Source organism: Microcaecilia unicolor, chromosome 7 (genome assembly GCF_901765095.1).
Source record: "Microcaecilia unicolor chromosome 7, aMicUni1.1, whole genome shotgun sequence".
Lineage (NCBI taxonomy): Eukaryota > Metazoa > Chordata > Amphibia > Gymnophiona > Siphonopidae > Microcaecilia > Microcaecilia unicolor.
Window position 1 is genome coordinate 223,223,897 of NC_044037.1, and position 14,664 is coordinate 223,238,560.

The 14,664-nt window shown below is 42.1% G+C and overlaps 1 protein-coding gene across 1 annotated transcript in view; it reads left to right on the forward strand.

Moving 5' to 3' along the window:
• The window catches only part of ATF2 (activating transcription factor 2), a 220,865-nt gene that overhangs the window by 169,057 nt on the left and 37,144 nt on the right, over window positions 1-14,664 (forward strand). Inside the window, 2 exon segments of the mRNA XM_030208954.1 lie at window positions 6,076-6,225; window positions 11,719-11,925. Coding sequence (XP_030064814.1) covers window positions 6,076-6,225; window positions 11,719-11,925 — 357 coding nt within the window.

The following is a 14,664-nucleotide window of genomic DNA, read 5'->3' on the forward strand; positions in this document are numbered from 1 at the left end:
CAGCGTCTACATATTCCTCCCCCTCACCTTTGAGTCTCACAATGCCACTTTTGCACTTCCTCCTTTCACTAATGTATCTTAAAAAAAAAAAAAGTCTTCCCCCACCCCATTTTACCATATTAGCTATTTTTCTTCCATTTACATCTTTGCTTTCCTGACTACTAGCTTCTCTTAGCTTTTCCAGATATTGTCGCCTGTCTTTCTCTTTCTCCGTAGCATTCCCTGATGTTACATTTACCCAGTTAATATTAGGGTAGTTGAAATCACCCATTTTTATTGTGTTCCCCAGTTTATTAGTCTCCCTAATTTCTGATAACATTTCTGCATCTGTCTTCGTCCTGGCCAGGTGGACAGTAGTATGTTCCTATTGCTATCCTTTTTCCCTTTATATATGGAATTTCTATCCATAGGGATTCCAAGATTTATTTGGTGTTCTGCAGAATTTTTAGTCTATTCAATTCAAGTCCCTCCTTAATGTATAATGCTACCCCTCCACCAATTCAATCCATCATATCACTGTGATATAATTCGTACCCTGGTATTGGTTATCTTCCTTCCACCAGGTCTCAGAGATGCCTGTTATCTATCTTTTCATTTAGTGCAACATATTCTAACTCTCCCATCTTATTTGTTAGACTTTCAGATAGTGTTTGTTGTTTCTGTTTACAACTTGCTCAGCAGTTAAGAATGATTATTTGCAATCTTGAAAATCTGTCTGCTCTTTATTTAAAGACACCTGGAGGGGCATAATCGAACGGGGCCGGCTCCGTAAATGGGCGGAGCCAACCGTATTTTCAAAAAAGATGGCCGGTCATCTTGTCCTTCGATAACACAGTTGGCACTGGCTAAATCTCAACATTTAGGTCGAATGTTGAGATCGCCGGGTTCGGTTTTTGGCCATAAAGGAAATCAGGCCCGACCATCTCAAACCCGGCGAAATGCAAGCCTTTTGGTCATGGCAGGAGCCAGCATTTGTAGTGCACTGGCCCCCCTGACATGCCAGGACACCAACCGGGCACCCTAGAGGGCACTGCAGTGGACTTCAAAAATTGTTCCCAGGTGCATACCTCCCTTTCCTTGTGTGCTGAGCCCCCCCAAAACCCACTCCCCACAACTCTACACCATTACCATAGTCCTAAGGGGTGAAGGGGGGCACCTACATGTAGGTACAGTGGGGTTTGGGGGGGTTTTGGAGGGCTCAACATATACCACCACAAGTGTAACAGGTGGGGGGGGGGGGGGGGGATGGGCCTAGGTCCACCTGCCTGAAGTGCACTGCACCCACTAAAAGTGCTCCAGGGACCTGTATACGCTGCGATGGACCTGAGTATGACATTTGAGGCTGGCAAAAAAAGTTTTTAAAGTTGTATTTTTGAGGGTGGGAGGGGGTTAGTGACCACTGGGGGAGTCAGGGGAGGTAATCCCTGATTCTTTCTAGTGGTCATCTGGTCAGTTGGGGCACTTTTTTGGGACTTGGACCTGAAAAAAAAGGGACCAAATAAAGTGGACCAAATTCTCGTCATGGCCAGCTTTCTTTTTTCGATTATCGGGCGAAGCCGGCCATCTCAACGCATGCCCCCATCCCGCCTTCACTACCATGCTGACATGCCCGCTTGAACTTTCGCCGGCCCCGCGACGGAAAGCAGTTGGAGCCGGCCAAAATCGGCTTTCAATTATACCGATTTGGCCAGATTCAGGAGATCGCCGGCCATCTCCCGATTTGTGTCGGAAGATGGCCAGCAATCTCTTTCGAAAATAAGCCAGCTGGTCTACTATGGTCTCTAGTGCAACCTCGCTGTCGGGATACCCTACCTTCCCTGTTTTGGCGGTATCTTTTAAATATACCTTGTTCCGAACCATGTGCTTTTGAGCAACTGTCAGCCTTCCCCCGTTTCTTCTTAAAAAGCTTTTCTTTCTCCTTTTAAATGTTGATGCCGGCAGCCTGGTTCCACCCTTTCCATAATTGTCTCACCCTTCTCCAGAATGTTCCACAGATCCTAACAAATCTATAACCCTCCTCCCTGCACCATCGCCTCATCCACACATTGACAAAGCCCCCTGTCAAATCTCCAACTGTGGGATCTCAACATTGTCCTGACCCAGCTGATGAAAGCTCCTTTTGAGCCACTTGATTCCTGTCATCTGAAGCATTTGACCTAGAAAGTTGTTTTTTTGTTGTTGGTCACGTCAGCTCACAGAGTCAGTGAGCTTCAGGCCCTAATTGCTGATCCACCTTAAACTAAGTTTCACCACAATAGAGATTTCTCCGCATGAACCCTAAGTTCCTTCCTAAGATAGTGTCAACATTTTTCCCAAAACCACATGCCCATTTTGGCGAAAGTGTACTTCATAGCTTAGATAGCAAGCAAGCCTTGTCTTCTATCTGGAGCTGACCAAATCCCATAGATAGTCCACCCAGCTTTTTGTTTCTTTTGACCCAGACTGGACGGGGGTAGCCATCAGCAAATGCATTATTTCTAATTGGCTAGCAGATTGCATCTCCTTCACTTATGGTTAGGCTGGGCTGACTCTATTCGGGTATGTCAAAACTCATAATAACAGAGCCATGGTCAAGTTGGTAGCCCATTTGAGGTCAGCCTCCATAGAGGTGATCTGCAAAACTGCGACATGGTCTTCTGTCCACACTTTCATATCTTATTAGTGCCTTGAGCAGGATACCCAACGTGACAGCCAGTTGAGTCAGGCAGTCCTGAAGAATTTTTTTGGTGTCTAGAATCAAACTCCACTCCCTTAGGCCTAGTTTTCTTCGGTTCCAGGCTGCACCTTCACAACTAGTATGTAAATAGTTTCCCTTTAATTGACTTTGAGGCCTTGATATTTCAAGTCTCTATTATCCTAGCATTGTTGTTTTCGTTGAGCCTGGTAGCTAGGAATTTCCAGATGTGAGAATACTTGGCCTGCTGTCCTCAGAGAACACCTGCTATAGGTGAATAACATCACTTCGCTACTATAATAAAAGGCACCGTCAACGTTCTGAAGCTGACTCCGTGGCTTCACTGGTGAAGGGTTTGTAAGGATCATAAGGTTCGTCGCTCTGTCACCATCTCTCTCTGTCCCGCCCTCGCGTCAAAACGTGATGACGTCGAGGGCGGAAAAGTGAGAGAGGCAAGGCAACCAACCAACGAGATAGTTGTAAGCACCCCTGTGCACCGCCTACCCTCTCTGTGTCTCGCGTTGCGGTGGTAGACATTCGTTTGTTTTTTGTGGCCGAGAGAGGAGGCACAGAGCTAACAAATCGGCAAACAGGAAAGGCTGTGTCGGCACGGAAATAACAAACATCTGCATATGCGGACAGAAGACCGGAAGGAGAAATTTATCCTGCTGAGTGTCCGTGGTTGCGTCAGCACCGCTGTTGCCTCTCAATGTGTGTGAGTTACACAGTTTGAGGCAGCTCCTGCTGGCTGTGGGTCAGGCCAGGACTTTGCTGGTGGACGGGATAAGCACTGTGGTAGGGAGGGTGGATGGATGGAAGGGAGGGAGGGTGGGGGACCCTGGAACTGCATGGGTTGGTGGATGGACACTGAAACTCGGAGGAAGGAAGGGAGGGAGGGACCCTGAAAATCAGAGGGAGGGACCCTGAAAATCAGAGGGAGGAGGGGTGGACCCTGAAACTGAGAGAGAGGGGTGGACCCTGAAACTTGGTCGGAGGGAGGGGTGGGCCCTTGAACTCTGAGGGCTGGAAGAAGGGGTGGACCCTTGAACTCTGAGGGCGGGAGGAAGGGGTGGACCCTGAAACTCTGAGGGAGGGAGGGGTGGACCCTGAAACTCTGAGGGAGGGAGGGGTGAGGGGACCCAGAAACTTGGAGGGAGGGGGTGAGGGGATCCAGAAACTCTGAGGGAGGGGTGTGGGGGCCCCTGGCACACACTTTCAGTCTCTCACACACACACTCTCTCACACACACACCCGGTCTCACTCGCACCCAGTCTCATTCTCTCCCTCTCACACACACACCCACTTGCACATTCACTCTCTCCCTCTCACACAGTCACTCTCACACACACTCTCTCAAACATACATACTCTGAGGAAAACCTTGCTAGCACCCGTTTCATTCGAGTCAGAAACGGGCATTTTTTACTAGTTTTCCATAAAATATATAAACCTACCATGTATGAATCAGGCTGATGAAAATAATGGTACAGAATTAAAATATGTTCTGCATTTCACATTGATTGTAAAATATAATTTATATGTAGGCAAAATGACAGGACAGTAGCATCTATACTTAGTTAATAACTGAAATGCTAAGTAGTAGTAGTTAATAACTGTATGGTAGCTAGAAACAGTTTGAAATAATATGGAGCACTGCTTCAAACTGAAAAATCAACACTTCATTGGTGCACTACAGTCTGACTGAAGTCTGAAAACTTCACATCAATTACTTTGGATAAATGTCTATGGGTGTGCTATTTCTTTATTAAGGAATATGCCTTACAAACTACATCCAATAACCAAAAATTTGTTTTCTGCAGAAATTAATATAGGGACAGCAGAGACTCAAAATTTCCTTAAGCCAACATATGGCACCATTCTGGTTGTTATAGATGGGTAGCTGTTGCAAGCTATGAGAAACCATATCAGTGTTAACCTTTAATGGTAACTCAACACTAAAAACTCAATTTATCATAACACTACAACATGTAACAATCTTCTAGATCTCAGTGGCTACTCTTGCCTCCTCATCAGTCACTGTTTATTAATTACCATTTATAACCCCTTAACATTTTTAGGTCAGCACCCTGACACAGCCAAAGTCGAAACATGGCCCATCAGAAAATTAAGATAAGTGGTGTTGAGCTCATATATAAAATTTGGGAGAGAAAAAATGTTAAACATTTTTTTTGATAGTACTACGAAGGGGTTATAAATGATCTAATATAATAATTCGCACCTCCAACGTTCTGAAGCTGACTCCGTGGCAGTGAAGCCGTGTAGGGTTCATAATCGCACTCCCAATCACTGCCCCGCCCTCGAGGAAACTCTGTATAGTTGCCAGGGAAAGAAACACGACGTCAGAAGGAGAAGGGACCAACCACAGGCAATCACAATTGCTCTCAGTTTCCGCAAACAGGAAATGAGGACGGGACCAGAGGAACAGCTGAAACCACAGCCTGTCTGAAGCAGCATCTATACTTGCTGCACTTCAGTGTTGGCGGCCGAGCAGGAGGTAAAACTTTTTTTTTTTTAATTCAATTTAATCATTACATTTATGTCTCAAACATAATATGGAATTAAAGAAATATACAAGATTGAAATAAACAATCAGACAAAATATAAATTTTGTTAGTCCACATTAAATGATCCAGAGGTAAAACTTTTTAAACAGCACATGTCCTCCTTGCACTCGCAGGCCACAGACACAGAGGGAGGGAGGCGCTGGGTGGCGGAAATCGGAGGAGAGGGGGTCGCGGATAGAGGGGGGGTCCTGAGACGAGAGGGAGGGGGGCAGAGGAGATGGGGGTCGGGTGGGAGGAGGGAGGGGGTGATGGGGAGGGGGAGAAGAGGGGGAGGAGGGGGCCCTGGAACCTTGCTAGCTCCCGTTTCCTTTCTGTTCGAAACGGGCCTCTTTTACTAGTAATTAATAAACAGTGACTGATGAGGAGGCAGGCAAATCGCAGATTGAGTGGTCTGTCTGAAAAATGTTGCCACTGAGGTCTAGAAGGTTGTTATATGTCATGGTGTTGTGATAAATAGAGTTTTTAGTGTTTGGTTGGACTGTGCATGTGATTTACCAATAATGGCAACAGCATATTCCTAATCATAGGGAGTCTCCTTTGCTTCTCAAATGTGAGAACAAACAAAAGTACTTAAAATTAAATCAAATTTTCAATGTGTTATGAATCTCCAATGTATCACGCCATGTGTAAAAGTATGTGTGCTCAGCACCATGTTACTTCTTGCATTTAAATTTTAATCTCTGCCCTCATGTTTTGAAGAATGCATGTTTGATTATTGGCTTTCGAGCCTTTGTTCTGGTTGTATATAAGTTTCACAAACTACATCAGCATAAAAATATAAAGGATGTTCTGGGTTGTTGTTTTTTTTAATTCTCAGAGATTGAAAGCAGCTTTGACCCAGCAGCATTCTCAGGTAACAAATGGAGTTACTGTTAAAGGACAAGCTAGTGGGATTATAAGGAGTGTATCAGAGGAAGCACAACTGCAGTCACTACAACAGCCTGCATCATCTACTAATGAAACTCCGGTATAGTAATAGTTTGTCAAGATTATAATCCTAATGTGATTTCCATTCTGTTTTCCGTTATAATAAGTAGGATAAAAATAAATGGGTAATATTATGGGGTTCGTGTTTTTAAAACATTTTCCCTTTTGCCAGTTAACTGGATGTTAAACTACACAAATTTTATTCATTCATTCATTTATTGAGATTTATTAACTGCTTCTATATAGAGATTCACCCAGGGTTGTGTACAGCAAGTACAGTTAAATGTAAAACTATTTTGTTAACAACATAATAGTAAAATGACCAAATACAAGCATGAATATCATACCCTGCAAAAAATTTAGCCAAGCAAAATAAAGGACTTTTAAGATGTTTCCAAGGTATGATTTAACTTTAATTGGTCAGTGCTGATATTTAGCAGTGGGTGGCCAGAGTTACAGGTAACTTTGATCAGCCAGTTACAGTTGTATACAAACATTTAGACTCCTCTGGAGTAATTGCATGTTTCAGTGAATATTTAAGTCCTTGGTCTTCACTCCCAATCCTCAGGGACTGCCAGCACATCAGGTTTTCAGGATGTGCATAATGAATATGCATGAAGAGATTTGCATATTCATTAGGGATATTGTAAAAATCTGACCCAATGTCAGTCCTCAAGGACTGGGAGTGAAGACCAAGACTTTAAGTGAACAGAAGTTGACACAACATCTACATGATACACGGTTAAACACATCTCCCACAATATTCAAAACCATTTAACTGGCCAGGAAAGGCACCTGGCTGGTTAAATGTTACTTAGCCAGCTATCTGGCAATATTCAGCGGGAGCTAGCCAGCTATCTCCTGCTGAATATCCCCGGTCAGCGGATAGCATCTAGCCAGTTATATTCAGCACCAGTTAAGTGGCCAAATGTGGCTGCGTGAATAAGTGAAATATCTTTGGCCTGTTCAAACTTACCGGCCAGCCGTATTGGCTTGGCCAGTTAAGTTCAAACTGGTCAAGAGTAAACCTGATATTCAGTGCCAGTCACTGGAAATGGCCCGGCATTGAATATCCAGGCTCCGTGCTGACTGGGGGAGGCAGCCCAGCTACTTCCCACGGTCTGAATATCTGGCTCAAAATCTTTCTGCACTTTTTAATGCAAAATTATTGTTTGTTGATTTTTAATAGATTGAAAATAATTTGAAAAAAGTGAATGAACTGGACACACTTCAGTTGATTCAGCACTACTTTTCATTAAATAAATGATGATAAATACCATAATTTAACAAATATTTTGACCCTTCGAAATTCTCAGGTCCAGATTCTGCTTTCAAAAACCATGGTCTTCTTTAAGCAGCTGTCTAAGCATTTGAACATAAATATAATTCATTCTTGAAAATCTCTAAACGTTTCCAGCTAGCAATTTCAACTATTAGAAACAGGTAGGAAATGGAAGTTCCAGTGAACTGTTGAAGTCAAAGCATGATCTTTAGGATCAAGAAAAATATCTGCTAGAACTGCCCAAAACCTGATCAGATTTGCAAAAAACTCACACATTACTGCACGTGGTCTGCTGAAAAGTTTAACTGACACTGGAGCAGTTTTCCACAGATCTAGAGTACAACATTACTTAAACAGTGGTCTGCATGGGATAATTATCAGAAGGAAATTTTTCTACAACCTCATGGAACTGTAGGTTTAAAGTTAGCCAGACAACATTGTCCAGTTAACTATAGACCAGATATTCAGCCGGAAGGTTTTTGGTCTAAATATCTGGATGAAGTAAACTGGTTACTTTGTCTAGTCATGGTTGACTGAAGGTCAGTCTGTGTGCTTTTATATATTGATATGTTTTCTAAAAGCAATACTACAGATATTCAAAGCTAATTGTGAATTTAAGGCTATTCCATCTTAGGAGGCTTTGTCATAATTGATAAAACTGTACCCACTGTGCACCATTCAGTATCTTAGTAACAACTAATGTTTATCTTATGCTGTTCCAGAGCTTGTGCTGATTGAATCCTATTTTATCTGAGGTAATTTATGAAACTTCCAAATGTGGCTGGTCCATAGAGATTTAGGAAAATTTCAGGGGATCTGCTTTAAGTGACTTGGAGTGGGTAGTAGGAATTTCATACTGGGCTGGATTTCAGGATATCATAGTGAATATAGAAAAGATGTATTTGCATGCATACACTGCATCCATTGGATGCAGATACATCTCATTCATTGTGGTTATCCTGAAAACCAGACTGGTTTCTGGCTCAGAGGAATGCACTTTCACACTCTTTTTTTTTTTTTTTTTATCGTAGATGATCTTAGTTTGGAAAGAAGCTAGAATCATTTGCTGGCCTATTACATTAATATTAGACAATAGGTATCAAACTAACATGAACAAATGTCATACCTTCAATTACTTTTAAAAATAGAATGTATACAAAATTATTCATATTTATAAGTGATTAGGAAACTTGTGAAAAAACACTGTTCAAAATTATTTTCTTTTTATCCATGCCAGACCAGTCCAGATAAGTGGGTTATTCCTTCACCCATAACTGCCTTGTCTGTCTGTATTATTTAGATTGTAAGCTCTTTTGAGCAGGGACTGTCTCTTTGTATCAGGTGTTCAGCGCTGCGTGCATCTGGTAGCGCTATACAAATGCTAATAATAATAATGTCCCTCTGCCAGCAGATGCAGCAAAAGAAAAAGAAAGCTCAGATTACTCTCCTAAAGGGGACTGGTACTACAGCCTTCAGCTCCTCAGTATTTCCCTAGCTCCATCAGGTGTTCAAGACATGTGGCCTGCTACATCAGCTATGAGTAGGCAACTCCCAGGAAGACTGTAGGTTCAGATTCCCAGTGGAGCATAGAGTCCGAGGGATGCTGGGACAACAGTCCTTTGGGGCTGATTTCCCTCTCCCCTTGGGATCAGACTCAGTTGGGGTCTGAATGCTTATATCAATGGGTTCAGTACTAGGTGATCCTCAGTGACTTTTTATCCTATCTAAGTCTAACAGCAAGTGTTACTGACAATACATTCTCTTCCTAAAGTGACTTCCACTCTCCTGTGGTACTGTAAAAGCCTCGCTATATAGCAAATATTAACAAACCTAAACCTGTGTCAGATTTGGACTTGGTCAGGAGGTCAGAAGTGGTAATAATCCCCTCTTTCCCTCCACTTGCTTCCAGTATGTCTGGGAAAAGGGAGGTGACACACTGCATATAATTCATGAAAGTTCGTGATTTGGCCTGGTTTGGAAGCAGGCATCTTGAATCTAATATGTCTTGCGGAGGGGGGGGGGGGAGAAAAAGGTGGTGATATGACTAGATCAGAATTGTATGCATTTGCATAAGAGGTTGAAAACTTTTTTTATTTGAAATATGATGGTTAATATTTTGTTTTATTGTATAATTGACTGTAATTTTGTAATTCCTCATTTTGGCTGAGCCTTTTACTGTAAACCGCCTGGAACCTCCTGCTGGGATAGAGCGGTATACAAGATATGGATTGGATGTAGAAGTCATGGCAGTTCAGCATGTCAGCTGGTGCATTTGGCCTGGCTTGGAAGCATGAAGGCAAGCAGGTGCCAGGTGGGCAGATACAATCTGTGGAGGTTTAATACTTAGCCAGAAGTGAAACTGGAGGGGCTCCCAAATCACCTGTGCCCCTTGCAGTACGCATGGAATAAGACCTGGAAAACGCTCCTGTATTGAATCCGTAGCCGCTTTATTGCTGCTTCATGGAAAAAAATACATAAGTGAAGCACGCCGGGCCTTTATCTCCCTTTTTCCCTCTGGTAAACAAAAAAAAAATGGTGACACTCATGAAGGCTACATGTTTACCTCAGGCATGTCAGAGCCTCAGCAGCTCCAGTTCTCTACTGAGTTAATATTTTAGCAGGCAACTTCATATTCACGTCAGAACTCCGCTCCTCCTTCCCTTCCTCTCAGCCAGGGTGGCAATGCCGGGAAATGCCTGTAGAACTGACTCTCTCTCTACAGAAGTGAAGTTCCTAAGAGTATCTTTAAAGCCACATTTGGTTTGTGATAATGAAATATTGCTGCAGCCTGAAAATAAAATAAAATAGGAAATAAAACAATATTCCTAGGTGGTCCTGCTTCAGCAGCACCTTCAGGTTCGACTTTGAGCCCTTTCTAGCCCTAATTTTTATCCCTGCATGGAAGGAACCACAAGTTGATCTTGTCAGTTTTTGGGTGCTAGAGCATTCTACTGACTGGCCAAGGGAAAGAAGAGATAGGTTCAGCTGACAGAGGAAGATTGCCCCTCAGAAGGGCATAATGCCCCAGTGGGTAGGCTGGGAGAGAGAAGCTGGTGACCCTTATTTGCTAAAGCTTCATCTTCAGCTAGCTCTTGGATGGACCATGAGAGAGAGTAATCTGGTGGATTGTGCTGTATTCCTTTCTAGAAAAACACATTTTAAAATTATATTATTTTAAACCTCCTGCAGGGAGTACAAGCAATGTGACTTTCTCTGCAGCTAGAATGTGTAAAGCAAACTCTGAAGTTTAGATCAGAACTTCTATAATTCAGGCCTTCCTGCTCTCTGCATTACACATTGAGGTTTTGCACTCGTGCCATTTCAAGGGTATTAGGTGCCCTAGGTGAACTTTTAGCTCTGCATCTCCCCCAGTTAACTTCCAAACCCCTAGGGTCCCTCTACTCCAAAATTTTATTAAACAATTATGGTCATTCCATATCACTCTTCAGGATATTCCTGTAAAAACTTATAATGGGACATTGTACTTTTATTTTGTTTCATTTAACTTTGTAGATAGGTAAATAAACATAGATATAGATCAATATATAGAGGTAGGTATGTATATATTTGCATATCAGTCATTGTGTGTGTCTCTCTCGTGTGTGTGTATATATATATTTTTTTCTCGCTGTCTCTCTCTATCTATGTATCTATATAGATAGATATACAGAGAGAAATATAAGTAAAGTGAGGGTAACTTCCAAAAGCCATTTACCCAGGTAGATGATCGTTCTTTGATGAGTGGCTTTAACTGCAGCTGCAATTTGTCACCCCTAAAAATCTGTTTCCCTAAGCAACCACCTTCTCTGCCTAATGGATACTTTAGACTTGTATGTCCTTCCCAAAGCAAAGAGAGGACCGTTTTTAAATCTTAACTTAAGGCATACTTTTTTTTACTGATGGTTAGCATGCATCATCTGCTACAGGGCAGCAGATAGCGCACACTAATGCTATTAACACACATGAACTATTAGTAAATAACCCCCTATATACATAAATAAGCACATCAGTGGTGCTAATTTCTAGTATTTTAACATCCATATGAACCACAAGGTGGACACTTTCCAAAAAGATCTTAACAAACTTGCAGCAGATGATATTAACTAAAAACAAATATTAAGTAAAAGACAAAAATATTATACTGTAAAAAGGTTTGCTTGACTTTTTATAGATCTGTGAATTTGGATGAATTCTTCTTACATTATAAACTTTGTTAAACTGACAAAACATTCTCATCTTTGCTCTCCTTAGGCCTCTCCTGCTCACCCAGCACCACAAACACAAAGCACAGGAGGCCGCAGAAGAAGGGCAGCAAGTGATGACCCTGATGAGAAAAGGAGGAAGTTTTTAGAGCGGAATCGTGCTGCTGCTTCAAGATGTAGGCAAAAAAGAAAAGTGTGGGTGCAGTCATTAGAGAAAAAGGCAGAAGACTTAAGTTCATTAAATGTGCAATTGCAGGTATATTTTGTTCTGAAGAATGAACAAATGTCAGTTTTCAGATCCCCATTTTACCAGTCCTCACAATATCACTTAAAAATGAGTTTAAAAATTGATCTTATGTGATATGGTTTTATACATAATTTGGTAATTTTATAACAGTGTATATACATTTTTATGTTGTACCTTTTTTGTAAAGGCTACATATGCACTTATTTGCCTTTATAAAAGCCTGCCTGAAAGCTTCTGCACATAATTGCACCTGTTCTGAGACAAGTGTAACTCTGTGTGTGTTTGTGCAGGTAGAAATTAACCATATGCATGCATTCTATAAGTGCTGATCTCTTCCACCCATTTTCTGCCCCAGTAATACCTGTGTACATGGAGGGTAATTTTAGAACAGGGCACCTGTGATAAGAGGGCACGAAGATGATACTGACATTTATGGCTGCTCCACCCGTGCTGCACCCAAACTCTTTCCCTGAGCATGCCTCCTCTACAAGTAAGTGCCTATTTTCACTGCAAAGGCTTTCAGGCATGAGCAATTTTTACCCATGAAAATGGTTCATAAAATTATCTCCTTAGTGTATAGAAGTTTTGTTATTTTCTCTGAGGAAAAGCAGGATAGCTGAATCCTCAATCTTTTACCATGGAGTTGAATAGATATATTTGAGTGTTATGCTTGCCTCATCGCTGAGTACTTCATTATTCTACTCAGAATTCTTTTCCTGTGTGTAAATTTTGTCGTCATCCATTTTTTCCCCCCAGTAGCTTCTCTAGGTAGGCTTTTTTTGGCTGTTTCCTAAGTTTCCTCATTAGACTGGTTTGGGCCTATTGTGCCTGAAGCTCACAACTAGGTATGTTTTCAAAATCAAGTTTTTCGATTTTGCTGCGGCTATTTTTCCAGACAACATGTCCATGAAGACCTCCAGTATCTTCAAGAGGTGTTCCCCAAGTGCAACAGGACCATATCCATTATGGAGTCCCATAACTGGTGCCTGAAATGCCTGAAACCCAACCATTATTATCGTTCTTAAGGTCTTCTGTGACCCCAGATGTCAAAGAGGAGAATTTGTGGAAGAAAAAAACAGTGAGATGTAGATAAGACTGGTCTATCGGTATGGAAACATTAGTTTGAATAGGTCCTAGAGCTGTATTGGGGATGTATTGGCATATAAAGTGTTGGTCAACTTCAGCACAGAGCACTGAGAGAGGCAAATGGGAATGGTCCTTAAGTAGTGTGAGACAGTCAGACACTTAAACTTTTCCTGTGAAGTATTGTTAAGAATCTGACTGTGAACCCTCCTGGAACTCTGAAGAGTAACCTGAGGCCTTCTCAGATGAAGGGCCCCAGGTATCTTTAGATCCCTCTCCATTTCACAAGAGCTGTAAAGTTTCACCTGAGGAAGTATCATTCATTGATTTTGAGAGGTAGATAACTGAGGACATCTAATTTCAGTTAGAGAAGGAAGAGGCACTCAGGACAATTCATCGATCTTCCTAAGGAAACTGTGAGAGTACCTTTTCAGAGAATCCTGAAGGAAGTTCAGATGAGAATCTGGGACCCCCCCCCCCCCCCCCCCCCCAGCTTCTCCTATTAACGAGAAGGTTGACTCTGTAGAATTCAAAAGACTTCTGTATTTGAGAAGCAGCAGCTTCCTCACTGTTCCATGGTGGTTGAATCTGCTTTCAAAAACAGAACAAGAGCGTCACGCACTTATTTGATTCTCCACTATCCAAGCTGCATTGGACCCAAATACAAATCAACCTATTGCATCCAATTTTTCTTACTTAAGTACACAAATGTGGAATGCACTACCAAAGAGTATGAAAGCGATTCATGACCATCAAAACTTCAGGCAATCATTAATGACCTATCTATTTTGCAAGGCCTACCCTACTGGCCCTACTTAAATGCCTCAACTCTTCAGTGCATCAATACCTTACATCGCATTGGACATTATATATTCCTTTATTTCCTTGTCCCTTTTTGTACCTGTTTACTCTAACCTTACCTAACCCTTATTTTAAATTGTATTTGTTTAACATCTACCGGACTTGGCGATCGCCTTTATGGTATTATGTAAGCCACATTGAGCCTGCTAATGGGTGGGAAAATGTGGGATATAAATGTTACAAATAAATAAAAGAGCCAAAAAGTTCCAGAGCTCAGTCCTCAATGTCCCCTGGAATGGAGGCTCTGAATTGGGGACAGAAATTTTTTTTTAGAATGCTATGCTCATGACCCACATAACAACCTATCAGCTGTTCATGGGCAAGCACTTATGGTTCATAGTACACAGAATAGTGGAGTTTGCTGATACTTTCCTTTCCTTAGGAAGAAGGCTGAAGAACTGTGCCAGGGTAGCAACCAAAGGAAAGAAATACAGAAAATACATGGTCTGTATGACCTATGATATTTTTGATATGGCAACAAGAGCTTCTGACATGGGTATTGGTACCCATGGACTCACCTGACTGAGGTCCTCAGACCTAAGATTTGATGTGCAGGAAAACCTCGATGTGCCATGCTATAGAGAGAATCTCTTTGGAAATAAGGTATAGGAGGCTGCAACTGTTAAGCAGCATAGGGGATACCCTTAGGACCCTCTCCAGGCCCACTTCTGACCCATTCTCCTAAAACAATAGGTAATGGAGGGCCCATTCCTCTCAAAGGTGTAGGTATTCTCTCCCTAAAGTGCCAAGCTGCTCTGCAGACAAAACAGGGGATGGGGTTGTGACTTGCCTTTAGGAGAACAT